The sequence below is a fragment of the Micropterus dolomieu genome, linkage group LG19, assembly GCF_021292245.1.
Source record: "Micropterus dolomieu isolate WLL.071019.BEF.003 ecotype Adirondacks linkage group LG19, ASM2129224v1, whole genome shotgun sequence".
Taxonomy (NCBI): Eukaryota; Metazoa; Chordata; class Actinopteri; order Centrarchiformes; family Centrarchidae; genus Micropterus; species Micropterus dolomieu.
In genome coordinates, this window is record NC_060168.1 from 28,671,527 (window position 1) to 28,695,940 (window position 24,414).

The following is a 24,414-nucleotide window of genomic DNA, read 5'->3' on the forward strand; positions in this document are numbered from 1 at the left end:
TATTTCTTCACTTCATGGTCAAGAATTTCCAAAGTCATGCCAAAACTGTAACTGTGTGTTGGATATTTGCATGTGACAGTGTTTTTCAGTAACGTCGATTGAGGCTATGCAAAAACAAATTCAGCTGTCCATCTTGCAAATATTGTTGATCTAAAATAAATGTGGTGCTTTGCTTTGGTCACAAATCTGCCTTTTTGCCTGTGAGAACATGGCAAAGATTATATTTTATTTGATGTGTAGCAGTAGTGGCGATAAGAGTAGCAGTAATAGCAGAACTATTACTACTATTCTAGCAATTTTGCAGAAAAATGGTACTGTTGTGCTCTGTAGCGTTGCCAGCTAAATCAAAGCTATTACACACGGACATAAACCAGTACACAGTGTAAAGTGAACATTGAAACAGCTCTTCTGCCCTTCATGATATTCTGTGTTATCACTGTTTCAATGTGTTTTAAATCTCCTAAAGATGCCACACAACAGCAGCTGCTTCTCTGGTCCTTCACAGTGTTAGCTCTCAGTGTAAACCATCTACAAACACTGCCACCAGGTGATCCTTCATGAAACATAACCATGATTAGTCATGATGAGTCATGAGTGTCTTAAAGATGATAGCGTATTTACAGCTGCTTCAAATCCGGTACTTCAACCTCAGACGTGGTCTCTCGGGATCCGTTAGTTCAGCATACTTTTTTCTTTACATCAGCATTTAATTTTGCAATGAAACAAGGAATAGCACCTTAGCTTGATTCATATAATTACATTTCTTGTTGTCAGCATGTCAAATTATAGACCAAATCTTACCACTTAAATATCGTTTGATTTTTTAGGGTCCAGAATTACTGAGCAAGTATGTTGGAGAGTCTGAAAGAGCCGTGAGAGAGGTGAGAACATTTAACTTCCCTTACCTTAATGTAAAAATGAAAGGTTTGAAATGGTTTGTTGGTACTATTTATATTTTGGCCTAAAGTTATGCAATCTGCCGTTATTTTCTGGACCACGTTGACCTATCCAAACAAGTGTTGACTATTTTTAGTCGTTGATGTCATGAACCAATTACCAGAGGTTGAATTTATGACATTAATGAATGCTGTATTTCCTGTTTATGTTTGTGCTGATATGATTCATTTGTCCTGTTAAGGATCTGTCGTGTTTTCCTCTCTTCTATTGTTGCCAACACTGCTTGCAGGTGTTTCGGAAGGCAAGGGCTGTCGCTCCCTCCATCGTGTTCTTTGATGAGATTGATGCTCTCGCCAGTGAAAGAGGAAGGTATAGTATGTTCTGTTTCTTAACACCGTAGAAAGAGGCCTAGTATTGAAAGAAATGAATGGGAAACACACAGTTCCTGCCCACTTGATACATTTTCACTTCCTTGGGGGATTGTTCACTGTTGAGTGCTGCTACTGTCCACTGTTTACTATTTTCAGCACCGTGGTCATTCATTGTCCAGCGATGAAATGCACAGTCATCGCTGCGGTCTGCTTTAATTTACTATCCCTCGCCTGTGTCTCAGCTTGTCTCACAAAGATTTATTTCATGAATGGATGGAGCAAACATCCCAAAAAGTCTACATGACTGCCCTACCAAAGCCAGCCACTCAGTTCCCATGGTGTCCTCTTAGACTTTTGCGGCTTTTCTCTACCGAGAAACACAGAACACAGTCTTATCCGGAGGCGCTTTAGTGGGATGGCACTGGGAACATCTGTGGCTTAAAGGAAAGAGGACGGGGGGCGGACAGAGGACACAGGCCGGAGGCGCACAAACACTTCATTGTACCCGTCCACGGCAGATGGGGAAGGCCAAATATGCAGCATGCTTCCTGGTAAACCAGTCGATGAAACTAAATGGAGGAAGGAGCACAGAAAGGCCAACAGGCCGTCTCTATAACTTTTCCATGTGGGCCCTCGGTCAGATGCTTCAAATGCTATACAGCGTCTAAGATAAAACACATTTTGTGCCTCTAATCATGAACTGTAGAATTATATCTTAACGGTTTGTGTTAAACAAACTTCTCTATACTATTCCTTCTCATTTTTTCCTATTAAAAACACCACCATTCATTACATGTTCTCAGTACAGGTTTTTGTAACCAAAAAATTCCAATTACTTAACCCCTATATCTAGTATGCTGTCAACTGTAGGTGTAACGGTTAATTTGTTACATTGATGCATTGATTATATGTTAAGCCAATTCAATATTTTGATGTGCTAAGAAACAATCAAATTGAATTTCCTTAGCTTAAGCGCTTTGAATCGCAATAATCACATGAAGCTGGTGCCATTATTGTTACTGCTACTGCTATCAGTAATATTACAACAAACTGCTGGTGTCACTGTGGCTACAACTATTACAATTACTACAACTATTGCTACTCCAGACAATGACATGTATGGTCAACATTGTTCAAGCTAACTTCTAACCAACAACAAGAAACATTTTTTTAGATAGTCAATCTTGAGCTCTTTTTAAAAAAGCTTTAAAAAGCTTCCATTTTGTCATCTTTATTTTTGACACCATTTATCTACCCTTATATCTCATCCACTTAACTCATCTGAACTACTACACTAAACTTAACCTTTAGAGGATGCAGTTTCCAAAGGAACATGGAACACAGTTTTTGTACACTGAGGTTAAGTGCGTTCTTGACTAATTTCCAGTGAACAGGATATGACTCTATTGCAACTTGTCATCATCAATTACTTTTTTTGCCAGTGGGACTGACAATTTCTCTCTGCTTTTTTCAGTTTGATTGACTTTCCCCCTCCTTGTCTTGATGTGCACTTTTGTGAATAAACTCTGATTCTCCACCCAGCCAGCTTTCACCAATAATGCGGTACAGTGTCGGAGTTAGTCAGCTGGCTGCGAACGGACGTGGGGCTGGACCTACGCCTTGAGGCCGCTCGCCATTTTAAAAATGCACTTAGCGCTGATCTATAAAGGTTATTTATTGGTCTTCACTTCCTGCCGTGTTTAATCAATGAAGTGTCTCACACACGCCGGCAAGAATTCAAAACTGTTGACACAACTAGACAGCCTCTGCTGTATAGTGTGTGTGCGTGTGTGTGTGTGTGTGTGTGTGTGTGTTTTTCCCCCCTCTCAAGGCAGGAGATGAGAAGCACCTGTAAATCTGTCAGCCTACCTTCTACGAGTTCAAACTGGTGGAATGAAATGAAGACAGAAAGAAGACAGGAAGAGAAACAGACTAGGGGGGGGGCAAAAACAGACATAGATAGAGGTAGACACTGACAGATCAGAAAAGACAAGAAAATATATCAGGATTGACTGAATTGAAAACAAACTGACTGTAATTCTGACAGAGAACCTAGAAAAGAAAATGGAAGATAATTATGAGGAATGAAAGAAGGATTGTTGCATTTGAAATCAACAATGAATAAAAGAGAGTAAAATGTTACAGCAAATGTCCAAAGCACTTTGTCACTCTCCCTCATTATCTGTCTTTCCCTACTCTCCTTTTTTTGTCATCCCTCTCTTTATATTGCCTTCTTTCCTTTACTAACATCCTCTTTCCTTTTGTCTCTCCCCCTGTATTGCTCACTGTTCCTCACTGCACTTTCTCTCACCACCTTTATTCGTTCTCTCGCTCATATTTTTTCACCTCATAATCTCTCTCTCATACCCCTTCTTTCTCCAATTCATCACTCTGTCCTCCTTTCCCTAATCCTCTTCCCTCCTTCCTACTCTCCACACTATCTCCCCTCACCCAAACTTTCTCCCTCTCTCCCTCCCTCTTTCTCTCCCTTCATATCTCAGTGACAGAGCGCCTTTGTGTTCTTCTGCAGCCTTGTCTCTGCTAATGACGTCTGGCACTTCCGCTGGCCCTGTCAACAGAGACTGTGTGTGCGTTTCAGCTGAGAAGGGTGGCTGTCTGCACTGTGTTATGGAAAATAACCACCTAGTAATGCAGTGACTAACACACTGATGGCTTTCTTAAAGGATAAGCCTGATGATATTTTTTTCTTACTGTCAACAAATCCTACTAAAAGTATTGCTGGTGTAGCTAAGCCTGATATATGTTAGTCCTCTGTGCCATAGAGCAGCATTGTTGTCCAAAAACTATTAAAAAACACATCAATGAGCCACACTGTTGCATGGTAGGACATGTTCCGTCATTACCATGAGCACACGCACTGTAATTTTTGTAGAGGCAATCCCACATTCACCGTCCTGCTGCCCCAAATACTCATTAGAGCATCAAATGTATATCAATCCACTGCTGAAAATAGTCCATCAAATGCACTCTCTTCCAGTTTCAGTAACATTTGCTAAATAAACACAGTGTCCAACCATTTTATTATTTATTCAGCCTTTTTTATAAAGAAACCCGTTTGTTTGATAATTTATTTAAAAAAACAAAAGGGGGGATTGTCAATCTTTTGCTTTTAGTTTAAATTTGTCCATTTAGCCATTTACGGAGCGTTCCATCTTTTATTCTCTCACTCATCTGTCTCACACTGAAGAAACGTGTCTCAATAATTTGAGTTGCCCTCTGCATAAAGTGAAATGTGTGCATAGCTTCTGTCTTCCACATCACATCAAGTTCATACACAATCTGAATCCCGTGGAAAAGAACGACAGTTACATTAAATCAGTGCTGTCACATACCATTCAAACATCACAAAATTTAGCCATCATATCTGTAATGATTGGACCGAAATCAAAATGTTGGCTTGTTAAGTGACACAGCGGATGCACTGCAAATGAACAGCACAGCGTCCGCTCTACAACACTTAGGAGGGTTGGGTTCAAAATATATACCAGTTATCAAAAGTGGGGTTTGAGTTAATGAATATCTTAAAAATTGTGACACACAATATCTCATACTGATCTTAAAGTATGGAAACATGGGCGGGATACACTCCAGCACTACATTTACAAGTCCAAACAAGGTGACATATTTGCTAACTTTGTCTAAAGGAAGGCTGCTTTATTTGAGAGGGATGACGTGTTTTCTGGTGCTTTGTTTTGAGTTGCAGTTCAGTAGGACGTCATTGGCAGGAAAGCTCGCTTTTGCTGCCAAAGGTTTTTCATTCTTTTTTTAAGAAGAATTGTGCTAATGAAAGAACCTGCTATCAGAGTGTCAGTGAAACTATTCAAAAGTTTCCCTACAAGCATTCAAGAACTGGAGGATTTTCATCATTATATAATATAGCAAATATTAGTGATGAATGAGAACGGTTTATGCGTGTGTTGTTTTGGACTCCCGAGAGCAGGAGTGAGTAATGATCTGATGATGATGATATTTGTATCGTCCATGCACATTCAAACACCATACGCTAATTTCCATTCTCTCTCTTTCCCTCTGTTATTTAATTTGTTTTCTATAAACATTTCTTCTTTCCACCCTTTTTCCCTTCATGTGCTGTCCCTCCTCCCACCAATACATCCTTTATCCACCCATCCATCAGCTATCTGTAATTCATCACTTTACACGTTCACATCTCATTTATTCCCCAGTTTCGTACAAATTAACATACGTCCCTTTCCCTTTCCCTCTCCATCATCCATCCCTTCATTCAATTGTCCATCCATACATCAGTCTCATCTCTGTTTCCCTCTCTTTTGATCCTGTCCACTCATCTATCTTGTGTTCCCCTCCACCTCTTCAGCTCCTCGGGCTCCGGCGCTGTAGGGGACCGCGTCCTGGCTCAGCTCCTGACAGAGATGGACGGCATTGAGCAGCTCCGAGATGTCACTGTGCTGGCCGCCACCAACCGGCCGGACATGATTGATAAGGTAAATGGACGCCGGCTCTCTTTATCTCCCCTTCCTCCTCTTTGGTCCCTGATTGATAAGGTTGAGGGGATGTTGTGGGTTTGTCTCTCTTGTCTCCTCCTTTCCCTCCCTTCGTCTGTTGTACATGATTGATAAGGGTAAAGGTCGCTTGCTCCAGCCTGTCTTCCTCGACTCTCTCTTTGGATGCAGTCACTGCATTGTTTCCAAAACCAAATACCTGCAAAACTAATGACATTCCCATCCGCCTCAGATGTACTTTGTGTATAGTGCTAATAAACAGATGGTGGCTGGATGATCAAGATTCAGTTCAAGATGATGAACATGGTGAACATTATTCCTACCTAGTATCAGGATGCTGTAGTTGTGAGTATATTAGCATGCTCAAAAAACTGCCGCTCATAGAGCTGCTAGCATTGTTATAGACTCTTAGTCTTGAGCAATTTAAAAAATATTTTGGTAACATTAGCAAAATTCCTATTTTTAGCTGGCGCTGAATCTTGCTCATGCCATGTCAAGTTCAGGACGAACTCACAATTTAACTTTTATTCATATATTAATATTTTAAGTTTATCAACTTAATAGTTCTGCACCAGGGGCCGTATAACAGAAAGTTCCTATCTTAAGTCTTAAGTTAAGATAGGAAGAGTCTAAGATATCTATCTTTTGGAATCCTGTCTCGTCTTACTCCATCTTACCTCAGGTTCGGAAATCCTAAATACTCAATCCAACATCGGTTATCAACTGTTGTGTCTGTTACCTAGCAATCAGTGCCACTTTTCTCATCTCGCGAGCTAAACGGCTTTAATTGCTGTTTTTTGGTTTGTTTTCTTTTTAATGAATCATACACTGAAAAATGGAGCAGAAACAGTAGCTATCACTGAACGACATAAACCCGTACTCTTCTCAGGAAGGTTGATAATGAAGGTAAAAAATAATAAGACTGCAGGCTAACGTCATCATATTTTTCATGTATTTCATGAATTTTACGATCTCCTTCTATAAAAGACTTACTTTTGATACATCAAGCCTTTACATTGTGTTGTATAATGAGACATGATCTAGTGTTACATCGCCTATAGCCTTTCTACTAATGAGTGTTGTGTCATCACATCAATTAATAAGTCCCGCCTGTTGACAGTTTGTTGATTTTGTAAAAGCATTAAAGAAGCGGATTAATGTGGATTAAATGTGGATTAAATGAGTTAGCAAAACTACCTGGTGGAAAAGTAAAATTTAGGACAGCTTAACAGTTATCCTAAACTTAGTAAACTTAGTTTATTTAAGATTTTATGAAGTTGCTTCTGTAATACACTTTTCCTATCTTAAGGAACATTGACTTAGGAACTTTTAATTTGTAATGGCCTTATTCCTAAATAAGTTCCTAACCCTTATTATCATGGTTACCAAACAGTTAAAATAGGATCTGCAGGTTAGGTTTCTGTAATACGACAGTAGCTTGTAAAAATTAGAGCTGGTGTGTCAGATTCATTTAATTAACATTTTACACCAATTTCCAGGCTTTAACTACATATTGTGAGCATTAATAAACTACAGAAGAGTAACAATTTCACTTCACATTACACTACAGGTGGGAGTGAAACGTTAGTCTCTTTTTTTTTTTCTTTCTGCTTCCCCTTCATGACAGTTTGAGAAAATAAAGATACTACGATCAGTCTTTTTATTCCTTTACCCCCATCCATTTTCTATTTTCTACTCTTTTATCTCCTTCTCTTCCTCTTCCCATCCACAAAAGCTTTCTTTGGTCTCTTATCCACCCATCTCCGTCCTAATGAAATTTCCTGAGTGCTGATCAAAGACGGAGTCTGTGGCTTGTCAAAAAGGACACAGTAAAGGAGAATGTCGCAGCGCTTCTTAAGCTCCTTCTCAAGCTGCTGTCTGTCTCTGTCTTTCTTCTGTCTTTGGGTCTCCTCTCAATTTACTTAAATATACTTTCATATCTGATGCTGCTGTGTTTTTTTCTAAAATAGCATTAATCCTTAAGTAAAAGTGAAAGCTCTTGTCTTTAATCTTTAACTTAAGTTCAAATTTCCCTTTCAGCAGTTTAAAGAAACCAGGATTTTCATTTACATGATGTTTGATACATGAGATTAGTCCAGAAAGTCGATTGTAATCCACTCATTTAAGAGCATGTAAAAGCACTTTGCATCTCTTTGAGCTCCACTTTGAAGACAGAATCATCCTGTAGTTTGAGCTATTGATATATTTTCATTTTTCTTGAAATTGGAGTTTTGTATTATATCGTTACATATTTTCCTTATCTCCATACACTTGCCATTGTCTATCTCTTTCAGCTATTCCATACAATGATAATTTTTTTATCCTTTACTTTTATACATAATAATCACATATATCAACTACGGAAAGATTGTCAAGAGCCAGTGCATCATCAGCTGTTTTATATAAACTGGCAACTGCTAGGGGAACTCCTCTACTCCTCTACACCCCCCACCCCCGTCCCCTCATGATAGCCCACTTGTGGAGAATTGATCCATCGCTGTGGTGGGGGATTGACAGCAACTTCCTCCACCTCTGCAAATGGTTGCAGATTTCAGACTCGATTAGCGGTATGGTGGCTAAGAAACAGCCTGAGTGTGTTTGCATGTCGGAGACAGAAAAAGATGCATAAAGAGAAAAAGAGACCTAGAAAGAAACTCTCTACACAGTAGGTAGGGGATCAAGCCCCAGGGTGGACAGATGGGAAACCCCAGGTGTCCTTCCACAAGTTGGCCTCCCTCTCAGGAAGTGGTCTCCTGGGCAGCTGAGAAATCAGATTACCTCCTCCTTCCTGCACCCCCTGGTGTGAGTGTGTATGTGTGTGTGTTTAGCAAGGTTAAAGTCATTTGAATAAAGAACCTATGACATGCATTGGGAAAGGAAGCTGCCAAATGGACAGATAGGCACCCCCCCTATCCTTTTAGCACCCTACCCGCCTTTGACACCACCGGCGCTGACAGGAGATGGGCGGGCATTTCCATACCAATAGCAGGATATGATGGGACAAATGAAGATTAATGGGACGCTCTGGTGTCAATGAAGTCATTGTCGACTCTTGGTGTTAGAGAGGAGGCTCCTGGGGGCCTCAGCTGTTTGATGGACAGTTGTGAGGGGTGGAGAGAGGAAGAGAGGGGAGAAAGTGGGATTTACTTCAGGAGCAGGCCTGATGTCTATCTCTTAACCACTGCTACAGGACAGTGGGGATTTCACAAGTTTAAACAAGGTTGATTTGAGTTGGGAAAATCTTTTTGAATGTCACAAAAGTTTTTATTTTATAAACTGAATTAAGTTATGAATCATAAATTATATAGATTGTATAGATATAGATTATATAGATAGTATATATTCAGATCATAGTCTTTCATGATATTTAGGAAGCACTGTAAGAATGTGAACTTTTTCTGTACTACAGTTTCTTGTTTGCCAGACGAAATTTATACCGCAGATTAATCAGTCAGGCCGCAATGGATAATATCTTAACATAGTTGATTTGTATATCATTGTACATATGCCAATATCAAAAAAAATCTATTGATATCAAGATATGGATTTCAACTATATCAGCCAACCCTAATTGTTTGCACTAAAATTCTAAACACAAGTCATTTTGCTCAACACCAGAACTTGTGATAAATCTTTTTTTGTAATGGTGAACATACACTCAGAATCTTTTTATTTGTTTTGGGATACAGCCATCTTACCTCAAGGTCCATTCGTAGTAGTTTGGGAACTTGCGATCAAATCTAACAGTCTCCCTCAGCATATGGAGATTGCCAGTTTAGATGTTTCCTTTTTTAAGGACTGCTCATATTTTATTTCAATGGAAAGTTGTTTCTTTGTATTTGCTCTATATAAAATCTACACTCTGATTTAGACTCTGCACTACTCTTTTATAACTAAGACATCCTGTCCTTTTGCAAATGCAAAGTCATCCGACATCCTCTGGCCTTTGTATTACATCAGTGACAAACCAATGCACTCACACCTTAACAATTAATAACAAAAGGTAACAAATAGATAGTTTTCACACAAGCACACAAATTCCTACTACTTCCTTTCGCCTTTGTATCACAACAGCGATAAATGTAATGCACATTATTCACAACTGCAGACTAACCTGATTAATATGTTCTTGTGCCAAACACATTCACACACGTTACCCTCTTTAACTTCTACAGCATCATCTGTTACTAATATAACTAATTGCATAAATTTAATGTAACAAGTGTGCCAGTGAGACAGTGGCCAATGTAATTAGGTTGCACCTTCTCCCCCCCTTAAAAATAACATCTTACACTTCCTCTTTCCTTTGTATTGCACCAATCACCCAAGCCCACCTCTGACCCACTGCAGGCTGTGGGGATTGATTAGCACCACCAGGAATATTTATCCAGCCTGTTCAGTAGGAAGAACCCCCTGTCATTCTGTTTGTCGAACAGCTGTCCATCTAATTGATTGAACACACACACACACACACACATACACATTCAAACAAGATGTCCCTGTTACCATTTGTAGTTGTCTAAAACTAAATTTTGACTTGGTTTTTTTCTCCTTCAGTTTGTTGGTGTTGTGAATCCATTTGTGGCTTAATCCCCAGAAAACATAGTGTTGGTTTGTTGTTTCACTGAATTTTGTTTACCCTAATATGCACCGGGCTTCATCTATGCTATTAGGAGGCAGGAGTGCTTACAGTGGAGAAGATTACTAGCAGATGGGTCTTTGTTTGGGACCAGAAGTTCCCAGCTGGGCTCTTATCAGATCAAGGAGCAAAAACAGAGGCAATAGAATTAGAGTTGGAAAGACAGTGTGTTTATCCTGATACTCTGTAGGAACACTTAACATGGCTGCATTTCACAGCTGTTAATGGATGAGACTCGAGGACTTTCTCTTCACTCGCTCACCTTGACAATTGTGATATGATTTATACGTCAAAATGCATAGAAGCCGTGTGGTGACATCTTGACATTTACTTGTTTTTTGTCTGAGAGACTGTCCAAATATGTTCACCTTACAATAATATAAAACATAGAAAAGCGGAATGTCTTTTTAGCCATGCTAGTTGCCTGACTCGAGGGATTGTAGTGTCTTAATTGCATTAGCAGATTAGCAAATGTCAGCACAGTAACACGCTGAACTAAAATGGCGAACATCGTTAAAATTATTCTTGCTTTACATCAGCTTCAGTTACCCCTGTCAATGTGACCATGTTAGCATTCTGACACAAGCAGTTAGCTCAAAGTGTCAGTCAAGTACAGCCTTACAGAGCTACTACGTGTGGCTGTTAGTCATACTGCTGAATAAATATGTTGTTAGCAAATGTTTACTTACTTGCTCCACTTCCTAGAAGTTCAAACTGCATTTCATGTCTTCCTCCCTGGTGATTAATCTACTGATCATTTCAGCTCCGTTTTTTTTTCTTTTACACTAACAACAGCCACATCAGTCTCGTTTTCAGCCACCATTTTGTTAGTTATATTTAACATAGCAAACCTTCTTATTGCTAATCGTTAATGGTAACTGAATGAATTCATTTGGGATCCACACATATCCTTTAAAGGACACATTCTTCTCAGATACTGTTGAATTGCTTTCAATAATTATATTTTATAAATATTAACATTATTAAACCATAATTGTTCTGACAAATCATGTTCCGACAGATATGAGCACAGTTGCACACCCACCCACAACCACAAATTTCCTCTTTCCCATTGTTACGTTATGCTCACTGTGTTTTGGATAAAAACGGGCCAGAATGCTGTTTGAGTCACCTAACAGCTCTTCGAGTGTTAGGTGACTCAATGACTATAAATAAATGGTTGTACTAATAAAGATTATGTCAGTCTGAAAAGCAAAGTGACACAAAAATCAAGCAATGTCTTTGCAAGGCTGTAATGTGCCTCAACACGGTTTTACCAATGTAAAGATATCATTTAATAGAATACTAAGCATTCCACCCATTTATTTGTCATAAGGTTTTTCTGTCCCCTCTTCCAACAGTGATGCTTGTTAACCACCAGTTCAGGGTGTCTTATCTTTTCTTTCCACTCATATTCTGTATTAGGTTTTCTCCCCACTTGATGTTCACAGGCTCCTCCTTATAAAAATCTGTCCCCTGTACTGTAGTGTGGCTTCTGAACAGGAGATGGTGCCAAACTTGACATGGGTCAGTTCTTTTGACAAATATGTTCAATACTGACAATTTCCACAGATTAAAAAATGCTAATGCTTAGAATTGTTCAAATCTGACCCTATGCTGCTCACTGGATAAATCGAGAAAAACCTGCGGTTAGAGGTTCAATTCCCACTAATGAAAAAGTATGCACTCAAAGTATTGTACGTAATTTATATACAAGTGATGTAAGTGCTAGATGTAGCCAACTTTCTTTGTAGCTGGCATCAGCAGGAAACATGTCACACTAAATCAGTTTGTACCTCACAAGTAGACTTATATCTCAAGGAACTGTGTTGTATTGTTAACTGTAGAGTGTTGCACTGTATAGACGCTGCACATCTTTATGTTGTCTCTCTAAATTATGCAGTAATTTGTTTTTTCTATCCATTTTTTTGTCATTTACTGAGATGCAGCTCCATAGCATGTTGTATGGCACTGAAACATGAGGCCCTTACTCTTTATGGTCTTGTGTCCTAACACATCCAGTAATACAAGCTAGAATTGTAATTGTTTTACATATAACTATTTCAGGGTGACTATTTATAATTGTAAGGCATGCTTTTTTTCAGTTATTGGTCCTTTTTAATCTAAGAGCAACAAAATTCAGCGTTTCTAAATTTAGTAATTTCCCACACCTGTGACTTCTTCCTAACCAGCAGGTCCGTGCCGATAAAGCACATATATTTAAGTCCTTCTGTGGCCTACTGCGCTTTAGCAGGAGTCATACAAAGTAAATACCCAACATCAGACCAGTTTGAGCAGTCTGAGCATCTGCCTTTCAAGCCAGTCTGGAGATTGCAAATTGTAATCACAGTCAAATTCCACCAGACTGTAATTAGTGGACCACTCTATAAATATAATATTGTCCCAGATCTTAATCAGTGGTGTTTTTTGCAAATGATTTATGCTTTTGTCATCACCTGACTGGTGAAACAGAATGGTGGGCCTTCCCACCTCATGGCTATTGATGTGAAAAAAGTTATAAATCATATGAAAGAAAATGACATCGTTACACTGTGTTTTGATTGGAACTCATTGTTATCTGTAATGTGTTATCTGCAGCTGCAACTAACGATTAAAGATTGATTAATCTGTTTATAGACTAATAATTGGATCTATTAAATACAAAGAATCCAAAGAATTTCAGTTTACAAAGTAAAGTGGAGAAAAGCAGCAAATCCTCACATTTATTAAGTTCATACCAGCAAATATTTGGCTGTTTTGCTTGATAAATTCCAGACATTTTAAAATAAAGGCTTATCTTAAAGATGATGATATGGTCGATGTTGTCACTGGCATCGATTATATTGGATAATTGATCATTGAATTGATCCAGATTGATGGCTCATTACACCCTTAGTGCTAACCCTATCTGACTACAAAGTAAAGTAACCTAAAGCAAACCAAAAAAATGTCTATATCTAATGCATGTTGTACTTTTGTCTGTGTATGTTGGCTGCTTCTTAATTCCTACCTCCAAAAGTCTGTACGTTATGACTTAAGTAATGAAAGCCTCCAACGAACACTGAAAGCATTTTAGTCTTTGTTATTCAGCTTCACAAGAGGGCATTTGAGGATCCTCAGAGTTTCGCTCTGTGAATACCTTTTGTTTTGCCTTTTCTTTGGCAGAAACCTCCACCTGCGCCATGCCTCCACTCAACAGGAAACAACCCTTAGCTTAAAGAGTGGCTATAAGCCAGCCAGTCAAAACAGGCCATATTTTATTTTGTGTTGGACCGACGTTATCATCTCCCAAGCTTTGCTCTCCTCTCGTGACGAGCCAAGCATGATGGAATCTCTATTGGTGCTGTCTTAAAGGATTAGAGCTTATTCACTGTTTTTTCCTGACTGCACAGTTCTGAATAGAGCCCCACTGCCACGGGACAGGGTGTCCTGCTGAACCTGTGCTGAGCTGTAGATATTATCCACACTATAGCTATTAGTGCCTCTCGACTTAAATGCTGTATTCTTTTTAACTATTTTCATCCAGAGTTGAGTTCTCAATATTAACCTCCAGCTGCAGTTTTGGTATTATTCTCTTGTGATCTCTCACCGTCCTGTTTGGAGAGTATTCAGAGTATTTCCTGCCATGGTGTTTCTAAGATGCAGTAATGAGAAGGCAAAGTGAGAGTTTTGGCTTGCGGCTTAGTGAAGCAACAGTCGCAAAAGAAAACAAAAAGTGTGTGTGTGTGTGTGTGTGTGTGTGTGTGTGTGTGTGTGTGTCTTTGCAAGCAAGTAATGAGATACCACCTAGGGATGGATGAGCTCTGGGAAGTTCTGTGCATGTGTGTGTATTTGTGAGCACTGGGGGAGCAGGATCCCCAGGCAAGTATCAAACTTCAAGGGCTGTATTAGTATCAGCTTACACATGTATGCATCCAAGTATACCACCACATAAAGCCCTCCAATCCAACCAAACACAGACAAAAACCTGCAAGACCAGAATTACTCTAGTTATCTAGGCACTAAAAGATTTAACTCAATGGAAGAAAGTGAAATAGCATGTACAACTAAACGTGATGAAGTTAAAAGGTTTTCTACAATATTACAGGAATTCCTATTCCAATGTAATACATTATGCACATTAGAAAAGCAGTCAGAAATACATAACATGCACATAACTGCTTGTGTTTTTGTGTTACTGTAGCTAGTTATCAACATACATGCCTTTTTTTATAAATTAAAAGACACTCTGCATATCCGTCAGCTACTCCTCTGTTTTGGTGAGCTAGAGAGAGAAAGACATGAGGATGGCGGAGCGATGTGTGTGTGCGTGCGTGCGTGCGTATGTGTTGGGGGTGACAGGATGAGGAGGAGGGAATGAGGGAGGGATAGGGAGGAAATGAGGGCTCTTTGTGCTCTGCTACCTGGCAGACATCTCCAGCATGTGTCGTCTTGCCTCTTGGCAAGCCGAGACCACCGGCGCCCTTGGAATGCTCTCAGTTCAGGAAATCTCGTTTATTCTCATAAATGCTACCCCTGACCCTCTCCTGCAATACTGCTGGATAGCTAGTATATTTTCCTTTTTACATCTCAGTGTGTCTTTCTTTATTGCAGTATCTTTCTCTGTATTTCCTTTTTATATTCTTTCTATCTTCTGCAAATGACAAAAAATCTTCTATACTGAGGTGGCTGTCCTTTTATCATGGTGGATATGTTATAAATGTCAAACAGAACTTTAAGCTGGGAGACCGATGTTCGAGTCCAGTGCAGCACCAATTCAAATTTGAAATATTTAGTTTTTAGTTAAATTGCATTACTGACGTGATATACTTATTTTAACACAAACCACAACCACCTTTTCCTAAACCTGAAGAAGTAGTTTTGTTACCTAAACCTAACCAAACTGTGACCGTGTCACAACGTTAACCACGTGTTTAATATCATGTGACTTACGTCATGTGACCTATGTAATTTAAGGTTTGATACGCCTGTCACTGGACTGGTACTTTCAAATGGTCATAAATGTTGTTTTGGGAGTCACTGACAATCAACCTTTGTTGTCATGTATGTATGAGGACGTGTTGGATAAATTAGATAGGTGAGTTATCTAGTTTGTACATTTACAGTAACTGTTAGTTGACAGCAAGCTAATCAGCTAGTTAGCTAGATAACCATCTAGCTACATGGTTAGCTCTCTAGAGATAATGTATATCTATGCATTATCTCTGTGACTGTCACATTGAGATAGCCAAATTTTCTGAAACACAATCGTAGTCTCAGTCTCTATTTTTGCCGAAGTGCAATGTCATCCAACAAGGCACGGCAATGGCAAATCAAATATACACAAATTCAATACATAATTCCTAACAGAGTACAGAACTGCGACGTGAACACTGCATTTCTGTTATTTGCCTCATGAATGAAACAATTGCCTCCATAATAACTGTCCAGAGATGTAAAATCCTGTCTCAGAGTATTTTAAACCACTATGTTGTGTTTTCCCTTCTGATAAACCTTCAAACCTCGTGGATCTATTACTCAAACTCGCCATGCTGGATTGTATTTCATATCTCACCGGTACCTGAAACAACATGCTCCACCTAAACACACGGACAAAATACAGAGCAGATTGTGAGGTTTTGGGGAATTGTGTCCAAATTTTGAGGAACACAAAATGTCTCAGATGATAATCATTAATTGCCTTAATGTTGTTATACAATATGCTATTAGTTTAACTGACTGATTAATAGGTAAATATTTGTGCTACTTGAAGCAACATAATACAGCTTGCTTGGTCTTTTTCTAGTCGGTCTAAAAACCATCCAGTAGGAAAGAGTCATCATTCGCCACCATCGGGATACAGTCAGACCCACATACAGAATAGAGGCTGGTAGGGGGCCAACAGGGGGTGCAACAAATAATACCCCCTTTGTATGTTCCAAATATCCCCTGCTGAAGCTCCCTGAGCCAGGCTCTCTGCTCTGGGGATCCCAACACCACATTAAGAGCTGCTTACAAGTGGATAAGGTGTAAGTTTTGGGGGGATTTGAAATGGGAGTTGGAGGAGGAGGGGGTACGGTAATGTCGCAAAGGGAGCTACAGTCTGTCTGTCTTTTTTTCCTGTGATAAAAAGCAGGTTTGTGCTCCTTTTTTTGTTCACTTTAACAAGGTCCAGTGCCATGTTTGGAGAATGGTTAAACAAATGGGCTATTATTTGCAGCAGTTATTTCAGAGGTGCACCGGACAGGCCAGGGGAGTAATAGTATCCCAATGTATATCCTCTGCCGACTTCAGTCGTCTTTGTCAAGATTTAAGTTACCCATTGTAGCTGAAATGAAATCAATCCCACCAGACCCTTCTGTGAGGGGGACCATTTGACTGTCAGAGTAGGAGTTGTGTTTCTATGTAGCAAAGCTGTATGTATACATCAGTGTTGGTTAAGCATGTGGTTAAGTAGATTCCCTTGGATACTATGAGGCCTTCAGCAGCCTTTTTTCTGTTAAAGAGTAATGATGTACATTAATAACGGATTAGGGCTGCAACTAATGATAATTCAGTAAGAACTGATGCTGTTTTAAAGGCAAATGATGGTCACACCATTTACTTGATGTAGATTTTTCTTCTGTTCACTCACTTTTTGGCAGATCTATTAACATGTCTATTTTTGAAAGCATTCTTACTTTACATGATTTTTTTCTACACCTGCCTAAAGCCTTTGCACAGTACTGTATATGTATGTTGTTACGTTTCCAAAGATTGACTTTTCGGCATCTAGACATAATCTTTCAAGAGAGAGTGCGATGCATCTAAGAATTGATTCCTTGTCTCCTTTGAAAACTGAAAATGATTTAGTTGATGATTTTAAGGAGAACCTTTTATGATATACAACAGTACAGAGAGAAAGAAATATGTCTAAGGTCTTTGAGGCCATGCGGCCCTGCTGCAGGGGCTTGGCAGATGCATCGGAAAGAGGATGATGGCACAGTGTCACTTCACTTCCTCTTTCACAGGCTCTGCTTGATGAATGACCGTGTAAAAGGTGGCTGTTTCATAGGTTTGGGATTGTACCTCTGTGTGTGTGTGTGTGTGTGTGTGTGTGTGTGTTAGTGTTGCAGAAGAGGGTATAGGTGCTTCTTTTTTCTCCACATGTCATCTCTGAAGTAATTTATGGCTGTCAGGAAGTCCCCAGAAGCGCTCACATGCCCAAAAAAACTCAGGACAGATGGGGGATGGAGAGGGTTGAAAGAGTGTCACACCCACAAAATGTGAAATGCTGTCATGTATTTCATGTGTCAAAGGGCCACGGGGAGGTCCCATCCTAAATCCTGTTGCCTGAGAAATGAAAGAATTTCAGAGGTTGCCTGGTCCACTGTCCTCCGGGCCAGACCCCAGAAGTAATCTCTTTCATCTCCTCTTCTTGCTGGTTGAGGGTGGGGGTGCTACAGTCTCGTCCTCCTCCTCCTCCTCCTCCTCCTTCTCTGGGATCTTTGCTACTGTCAAGCAGATTGCCTCAGGGAGATGTGGCTGAGCCCTCCTTCTCTATTGCCCTTCCCTCTTTGCTGTATAACTCCACTGATCCCTCCACATTGCTTCCCCACCTCCCTCCTGCTCTCCCTCCGCTAAGCCTTCCCCCTTGCTCCCTCCTCTCCCTCCCTGGGCCTCTGAGCTGGACTGCCTTCCCTTTGGCTTTCCCCTCTTCCTTCCTTCCTCAGTTCCTCCACTAATAGCTCCCTTGTTTCTGACTAGTCAGGGCTGCCAGTTGAGCGGTCATTCGTGGAAGATTCATTCGCGGCACAGTAATTGTAAACAGACAGAGAGAGCAAGAGAGGGACGCTCGAGCATTAAACCTACTGGTCACAGACAGAGAGCAGAATGGAGAATGTTTCTTTCTTGTACCCTGTCTTCACCATCTCCATCCTCCTTTTTCTGTCTCTTTCCCATATCTCCATCATCTTTATTACTTATCTGGTTGCCCCCCCACCATCAATCATTACTTCTTCTCCTCCTCCCTCATATTCTGCACCTCGTAATTCAGACACTGCTTACATCCATGGGTGATCTGAGTCTTGTTTCACCGCTAAGTGTTGCATGGAATTATGTTCCACCCTCAAATCCTTAATAGAGCCCAGCTACACTCTTGCTATGCTGTTTTGTTTTGCAGAGATGGAGTCACATGTTTGTTTATCTATTTTTAACCCTAAGGAAATACATGCACACAATCACACAGTGAAACAATGGCAGATTTCTTAAGGCATCACTGACGTAACAGCCGCCTTGACTCTGAATTGAGATACTTTTAGTTGGTGTTAGTGGACAAATGAGTAAACTAGACTCGGGCCCTGAATATTGTCATCACACATCACAGTATCTTTAGCAAACCTTGTCAGACTCTTATTTAATTTTTATGCACCCAACGGATATGCTTCTCAAAGAAATTTCAAGATATCTTGTTTTTGGTATCAATTGATCAGTAAGTATTAAGTCAGTAGTAGAAATAATGCATATAAACACAAGTTATTTTCTGCGGGAAGAAAAGTTAAGCAGTGTTGGCTTTCAGGGAATTTTGTGGAATTTTATGCATCGTCCAAGATTTTCTGTACAACTGTCAAGGGCAACTTAATTTTTCAACTGCACCACAGAATAGGTTGACATTTCCATCAACCTAATTAATCAATAATGAGTAGTAGCATAAAACTTATATTAATAGCCTGGGTCTTTTTTTGCTTCAATCACTGAACTCAATCTACATGAGTCTCTTTCGGACCGCTTCAAAGGCAGGGAGTCACCCCTTTCTTTATCATCTCTCTTGTTTACCATGGCGGTAAATCTGAATGAATTAGCCTATACTTTGGTCCTATTGGTTTTTTGTAAAATGAACTGACGATGTGTAGCATGTCCGTATTGACAAGAGTTTAAATATTTATAATTGTAAATTGTGTATGTGTGTGTGTGTGTTTGTAACTGAGAATCCTGTAGTGCTGGGCAACCAGACCTGTCCCTGATGTCAAATGATGCCCTCTGTGCTTTAAGCCGTCAGAAGCCAATCACTTGCTTCTTTTCCCTGCTTTTATCTCCTTTTCCTCTGGCCTCGTTTTCTGATTTCTGATTTCTTCTTTGTCTCATTCAAAGCCAAGTCAACACATATAGCAACTGAGAGATGTCCATCACTGGCTTACGTGCGTTCCGTACCACGCTCACACACCTTGAAAGAAAAGCTCCATGGGAGTGTTTACTTATCTGTGCTCTGACACAAAACCACTAAAAGACCACATACCCGGCTGTAAACATATCACAGTAAGCTTTAGCTTTGTGATCTCCTGTGTGTTTTCACTCACAGTTAGCTTTTGTTAGGTGCAATAAACATGACTCTGTTGTTAGGCCACGGGTAAACATTTGCATTTAGATAATGCAATTTCCACAAGCCATTATGAAGAGTGCTTGTCTAAGTTGTCTAAGGACATGATAAAAGTACAGGAAGTACTGAAGTAATGAGTATTTTAAAATGGTTTACTTTCAAGAGGCATTGAATCTTGCTACGTGATAACTATAAAACCAAAGAAGTATCTCTCCTATTTTTTTATGTTTGTGGGTCTAACCTTTGACCTCACTTCACTAGTTGCTAGTAATGTTGGTAATCAAAGAATTTAAGCTTGCCCCACTGCCACACTATTTGAAAAATGATATGCTAAATGCAAGAACGTAAGGACAGTCTGTATGGCCTAAACCCACACTATTTCCTCGTTCTTCTTCATTCTCAAAAAAAATGTTTGTTTACAACACAACACAAGACTTTTCTTCTGGTCGGTCCCACAATTCATGCCGACTTATTTCCTTTTTAAAAAATGTGGGAAACTTAAAAAAGAATGAGGTTGACTGTCCACTACACTGATTTGCCTGTGTTGCCCTTGAAAATGTTCATTTTGTGCCTTGATGACGGTGTATGGTTTCTCTCAAGACAAACAAAGCACGCTAAATACAACACGGCCAATTGGTCCAATCCCGAATTAAGGCAGAGGGAAGCAGAGAGAAACCAATTAGGAGACGGAAGCCACTAATTAAAAACTGCATGCTCTACAGATTACATCAATTTTATTTTCTTTAGCAATGGCCAAGGCCATAATTTCAGAGCTTGCTTGTATGCCAGTGCACATTCCAGGACAGCTACCTTCTTTGTTTGGAAGGTCCTTGTGCACAGAGGCAGCACTGTCTGTATTCCTTTGGAATAAAGAAAGGCACAAACTGGTAAAATTGGAAAAATCCTGGATACTCCACATCGTTCAGAATAGACGAGAAACCATTCATTAAATGTTTTCAACAAGAGTCTGTTTGCAGAAATGTTTCCTCTTCCTGGATTATGTTCCGTGGATTGCTGCCAATACATTTTGTGTGCTGTGAATCGGAGATTGCATTATGCTCGAGTGGTTTGGGTGGTTAACCAATACGCTTGCTTTGGAAAGCTGCAGGGAAACGTTGAGCACCTGAGGAAAGCCACAGGGTTGCTCTGAACACAGGACTTACAAAAGACCAGGGCCTGTATTCGCGAAACGCTTCCAGATTAATGGTGTTCATTTGGCAGAGTGACCCAGAGCACTTGTCTTTGTGCTTTTATTGTAAAATGAGGATACACATGGCATTTCTTTTTGTGTGGTCAAAGAAGACGGGAAGCAATCCCAGAAATAGGCAACAAAGTGTGCCAAAGAATCATAAAACTATTCAAACATTTCCCTGGTAGTGTTGCTATGTGATTAAAGCAACATTGATTCCTACATGCAGAGCCTGAAAGGTTTCATTATTTATTCCTTTGTGAAAGATAAATTCAGTGTGACATAAAATCTTATCAGTACAGACTTTGGGGGAGAGGGGGCCCTTGCTTGTTTTAAATAAAGCTCAACTTCCTGATTCTATTTCTCACTCATTGTTGATGATTACCTAACACCTCTTGGCGACTTTTCATCTCAAGCTGTTGTGTAACCAGTGAAACATAAACCGTCACAATAGCAACACACACATACTTGATAAGATCTATTTTGGGAATTAATTGAATTTCCTCCAGTTGTATTACTTTTCTTAGCTGTTGGGGATATATACCAGTGTTTTAAATGTGTGATTTGTTATTCACAAGACGTCAAAGGAAGGAAACACACAAAAACACCAACAAACAGATACGCACTTTTTGCACTTTCCCCCGTGACCCTGGGGCACCAGATGCATGAGCTGTCACAATACACTAGTGTGTCCTGAGTCCTCTTGTCATTGCTGTCCTCCCAGTAGTGATTGCTGCGACACTCCAAGGAGGAAAAAGCCCCCCTAAGCCTTTTCTCAAATGATGGAGAGAAAAGAAAAAAAGAGAGGAAATAACTTAGACTTTGTCTCTTCCCTTCCATTCCACCTAATGATTTTTCCAGACCTCGAACACTGAAGGCTGACCTTCCCTCTCAAACTGGATTTTTCCTGTACCCTACACCTTGGATTTCAGGAAATGTACAAAACAGGATAGCATAGCACAACATATTTCTTCTGTTAGTATTTGTTTTTGTTTTTTGAGTGACAAATAACTCTTGAGAATCCAATGACATCAGCAGCCAAGGCTGCAGAGTTTTTCCTTTTTTGTTTTTTCCTGTAGTCTTGTCTGCATGATATTCAGATTTATGTCTAGCTCTTAATGTGATTGTTCAGCGATACCCAAACTTTAATCAGTGACTGCTTCAATTAGTATATGTCAATACAAAGCAGCTCCTAACTACATGTTAAAATAAAAGCAGTTATATGCAACCTAGACATAAAAAAATGTCAACCTTTCAACCAAAGTTTTTTTTATCTGCAAATCACAGTGCTTACTGGTAAGTTTATGATTTGCATTTATTTTATTTAATGATTGTTGAGTGCCGAGCCTTCTCTAATTTTTAAGAAAAGCAAGGATAGAAACATATCCAAAGCAAGCAAACAGGTCTCGTATTGCAGTTGTTTCCAAAGGAGCCAACTGTCCCAAGTCAGATGTGATTTGCATGTTGAAACAGTCAAGCCAACGGTCCCTGAGCCCCTCTATAATTAGTGGGCAGAAGGCCTTATTTGCCTTTCAGGCCAGTACAGGCTTTGCCACATTGTTCATGGAAGGGGCGCTTTTAAAAGCTATAGACACAGAGGTGACTGTGTCCCTTTCCCTTGGTCGTAGTAACAGTAGCCCATTGACGAGTTGCCCCGTTCAAGATACATTTTTGGCCATTTCCTCCCAGCCTAATAGTAATTGCACCAACATTGCTTGCAGAATAGTCTTTTTATGTCTTTGGAAGAGTAGCCCTCCATTCATGCCATGTTCTTGAATTATTGATTCTTAATTGAAAACCTGACCTTTTTTACAAATTTGTTATCTGTATGATGGCCACCCCTCCCCCGAAGAATTTCATTATCTTGACTTTGTCTAACAAAGAAAAACGCAACCTTTCATATATCTAGATTTAGCATCCAATACCCATATGCCCACAATGATAAACACTTACAGCTTTAAAAGCTGACACAAAGCATAGCCATTCCTGCTTTCATTGTATTTATAGTATGACTGTGTTTATTGGCAACTGCTGGTCACTGCACCTGTCACTATTTTTGGCAACACCATAACTGTGTTTCGTCCATATTCTGGACTCGCCCACTGTCCACGTCCCTTACCCTGTTTGCTTTTCCCAGTACTTTTCCTTCTCCGCAATCAAGGGGGAATTATCTGTCTTCCGGAAAAAAGGGGCAGTCCACTAATTTTAGATTGACTTGATTGAACCTGGAGGCCAGAGGGATCAAAACCACATCCGTTGGAAACCAGGGATGCTAATTCTAACCATAACATAGCTAACATATGTTTTGCTCTCCCCAAGTGCCGATTTGAGACCTGCTTGAAGCAAAGCCCTGAGGCTGCTGCCTTCTCCACTGCACTCGCTGCAAAGGAACATTCTTTCTTGTGGCATGTTTTGTGGGTATTGGCCCACCATGTGTATATTTATAGAGACTGGGTCATGAACATGGACTACTTGTTCTCTCTTAAGGACATGGGGCAGTTACTTTCCAGTTCTCACTGTTTTTGTAAGTGTAAGTGTAGACATTTTATTGTAGCATAATTCATTTTCAGGGTTCATTCATTTGTTTAAATTAAATTTGTCAGGAACCCTGTACAAAAATTCAGTATTTACAGGACCAATGATAAGAGGTTCTTTATCACAGATTTGGCTACTACCCCCGACAGGTAGACACAAACTCTATATTACACAGTAGATACTAAAAGTAATGTGTAACAAATACTGTTATCTCATTCTAATCACATTCCAAACTCTTCACCTTCAGCTATAAATGTTTGACAATGTAATATAATTGCTACTGAATTCCAGAAGAGACTCATTTTGAAGGAAACCATTAAAATTAAATTCTATAGCTTTACACTGTTTTTTAATGTTTCTTTGTAATCTTTTAGTGTTCTCTATGGTCTGTTTATTTAAGAGTTAAATTTTTACTTTGGTATTTCAATTCTTAGAAATAATCTATCAGTTTTCAGGCCTGCTTTTAAATTTTTCTTCAGTATTATCTCTCTTGTGGGATTTTCTGAAGACATGATTAGATCATATATGTTATCTAATCACAGTTTTGGTACTTAACATGAAAAGTGTGTTCCAAGATAAATGTGATCACTCTGTTTCAATCATGCCAAGGAGAGTATTCATTATTAGAAGTTTGTCAGCAGCGGCAATAGTGGGCTTCTCTAGAAATGGCATAAAAAGCGTAACAAATGGTCAGACTCAATTTTTGGCGTCTTCAAAGGGAGCCTGGTAATGACAATGTTGCTAGCGGTTTAGCCCTCAGGGTTCACTATGGAGATGCTTAACTGTGGCTAACTACCAGACCAATTACTTACAAAGACGACCTTAGAAAGAGACACTCGATGCCGCTGCCACAGGAACAATCCCAGCTCCCCACATCCACCCTCCCGTTTGGTCTAATTGCTCTAACCTAAATCCTGATCCACTGTTGGCTGAAGCCCTCAGGCCAT

The 24,414-nt window shown here is 39.8% G+C and overlaps 1 protein-coding gene across 1 annotated transcript in view; it reads left to right on the top strand.

Annotated features, from left to right (window-relative positions):
• The window catches only part of spata5 (spermatogenesis associated 5), a 113,449-nt gene that overhangs the window by 29,932 nt on the left and 59,103 nt on the right, over positions 1-24,414 (top strand). Inside the window, exons 13-15 of the mRNA XM_046031268.1 lie at positions 828-881; positions 1,187-1,266; positions 5,626-5,752. Coding sequence (XP_045887224.1) covers positions 828-881; positions 1,187-1,266; positions 5,626-5,752 — 261 coding nt within the window. The remainder of the gene's footprint in view (positions 1-827; positions 882-1,186; positions 1,267-5,625; positions 5,753-24,414) is intronic.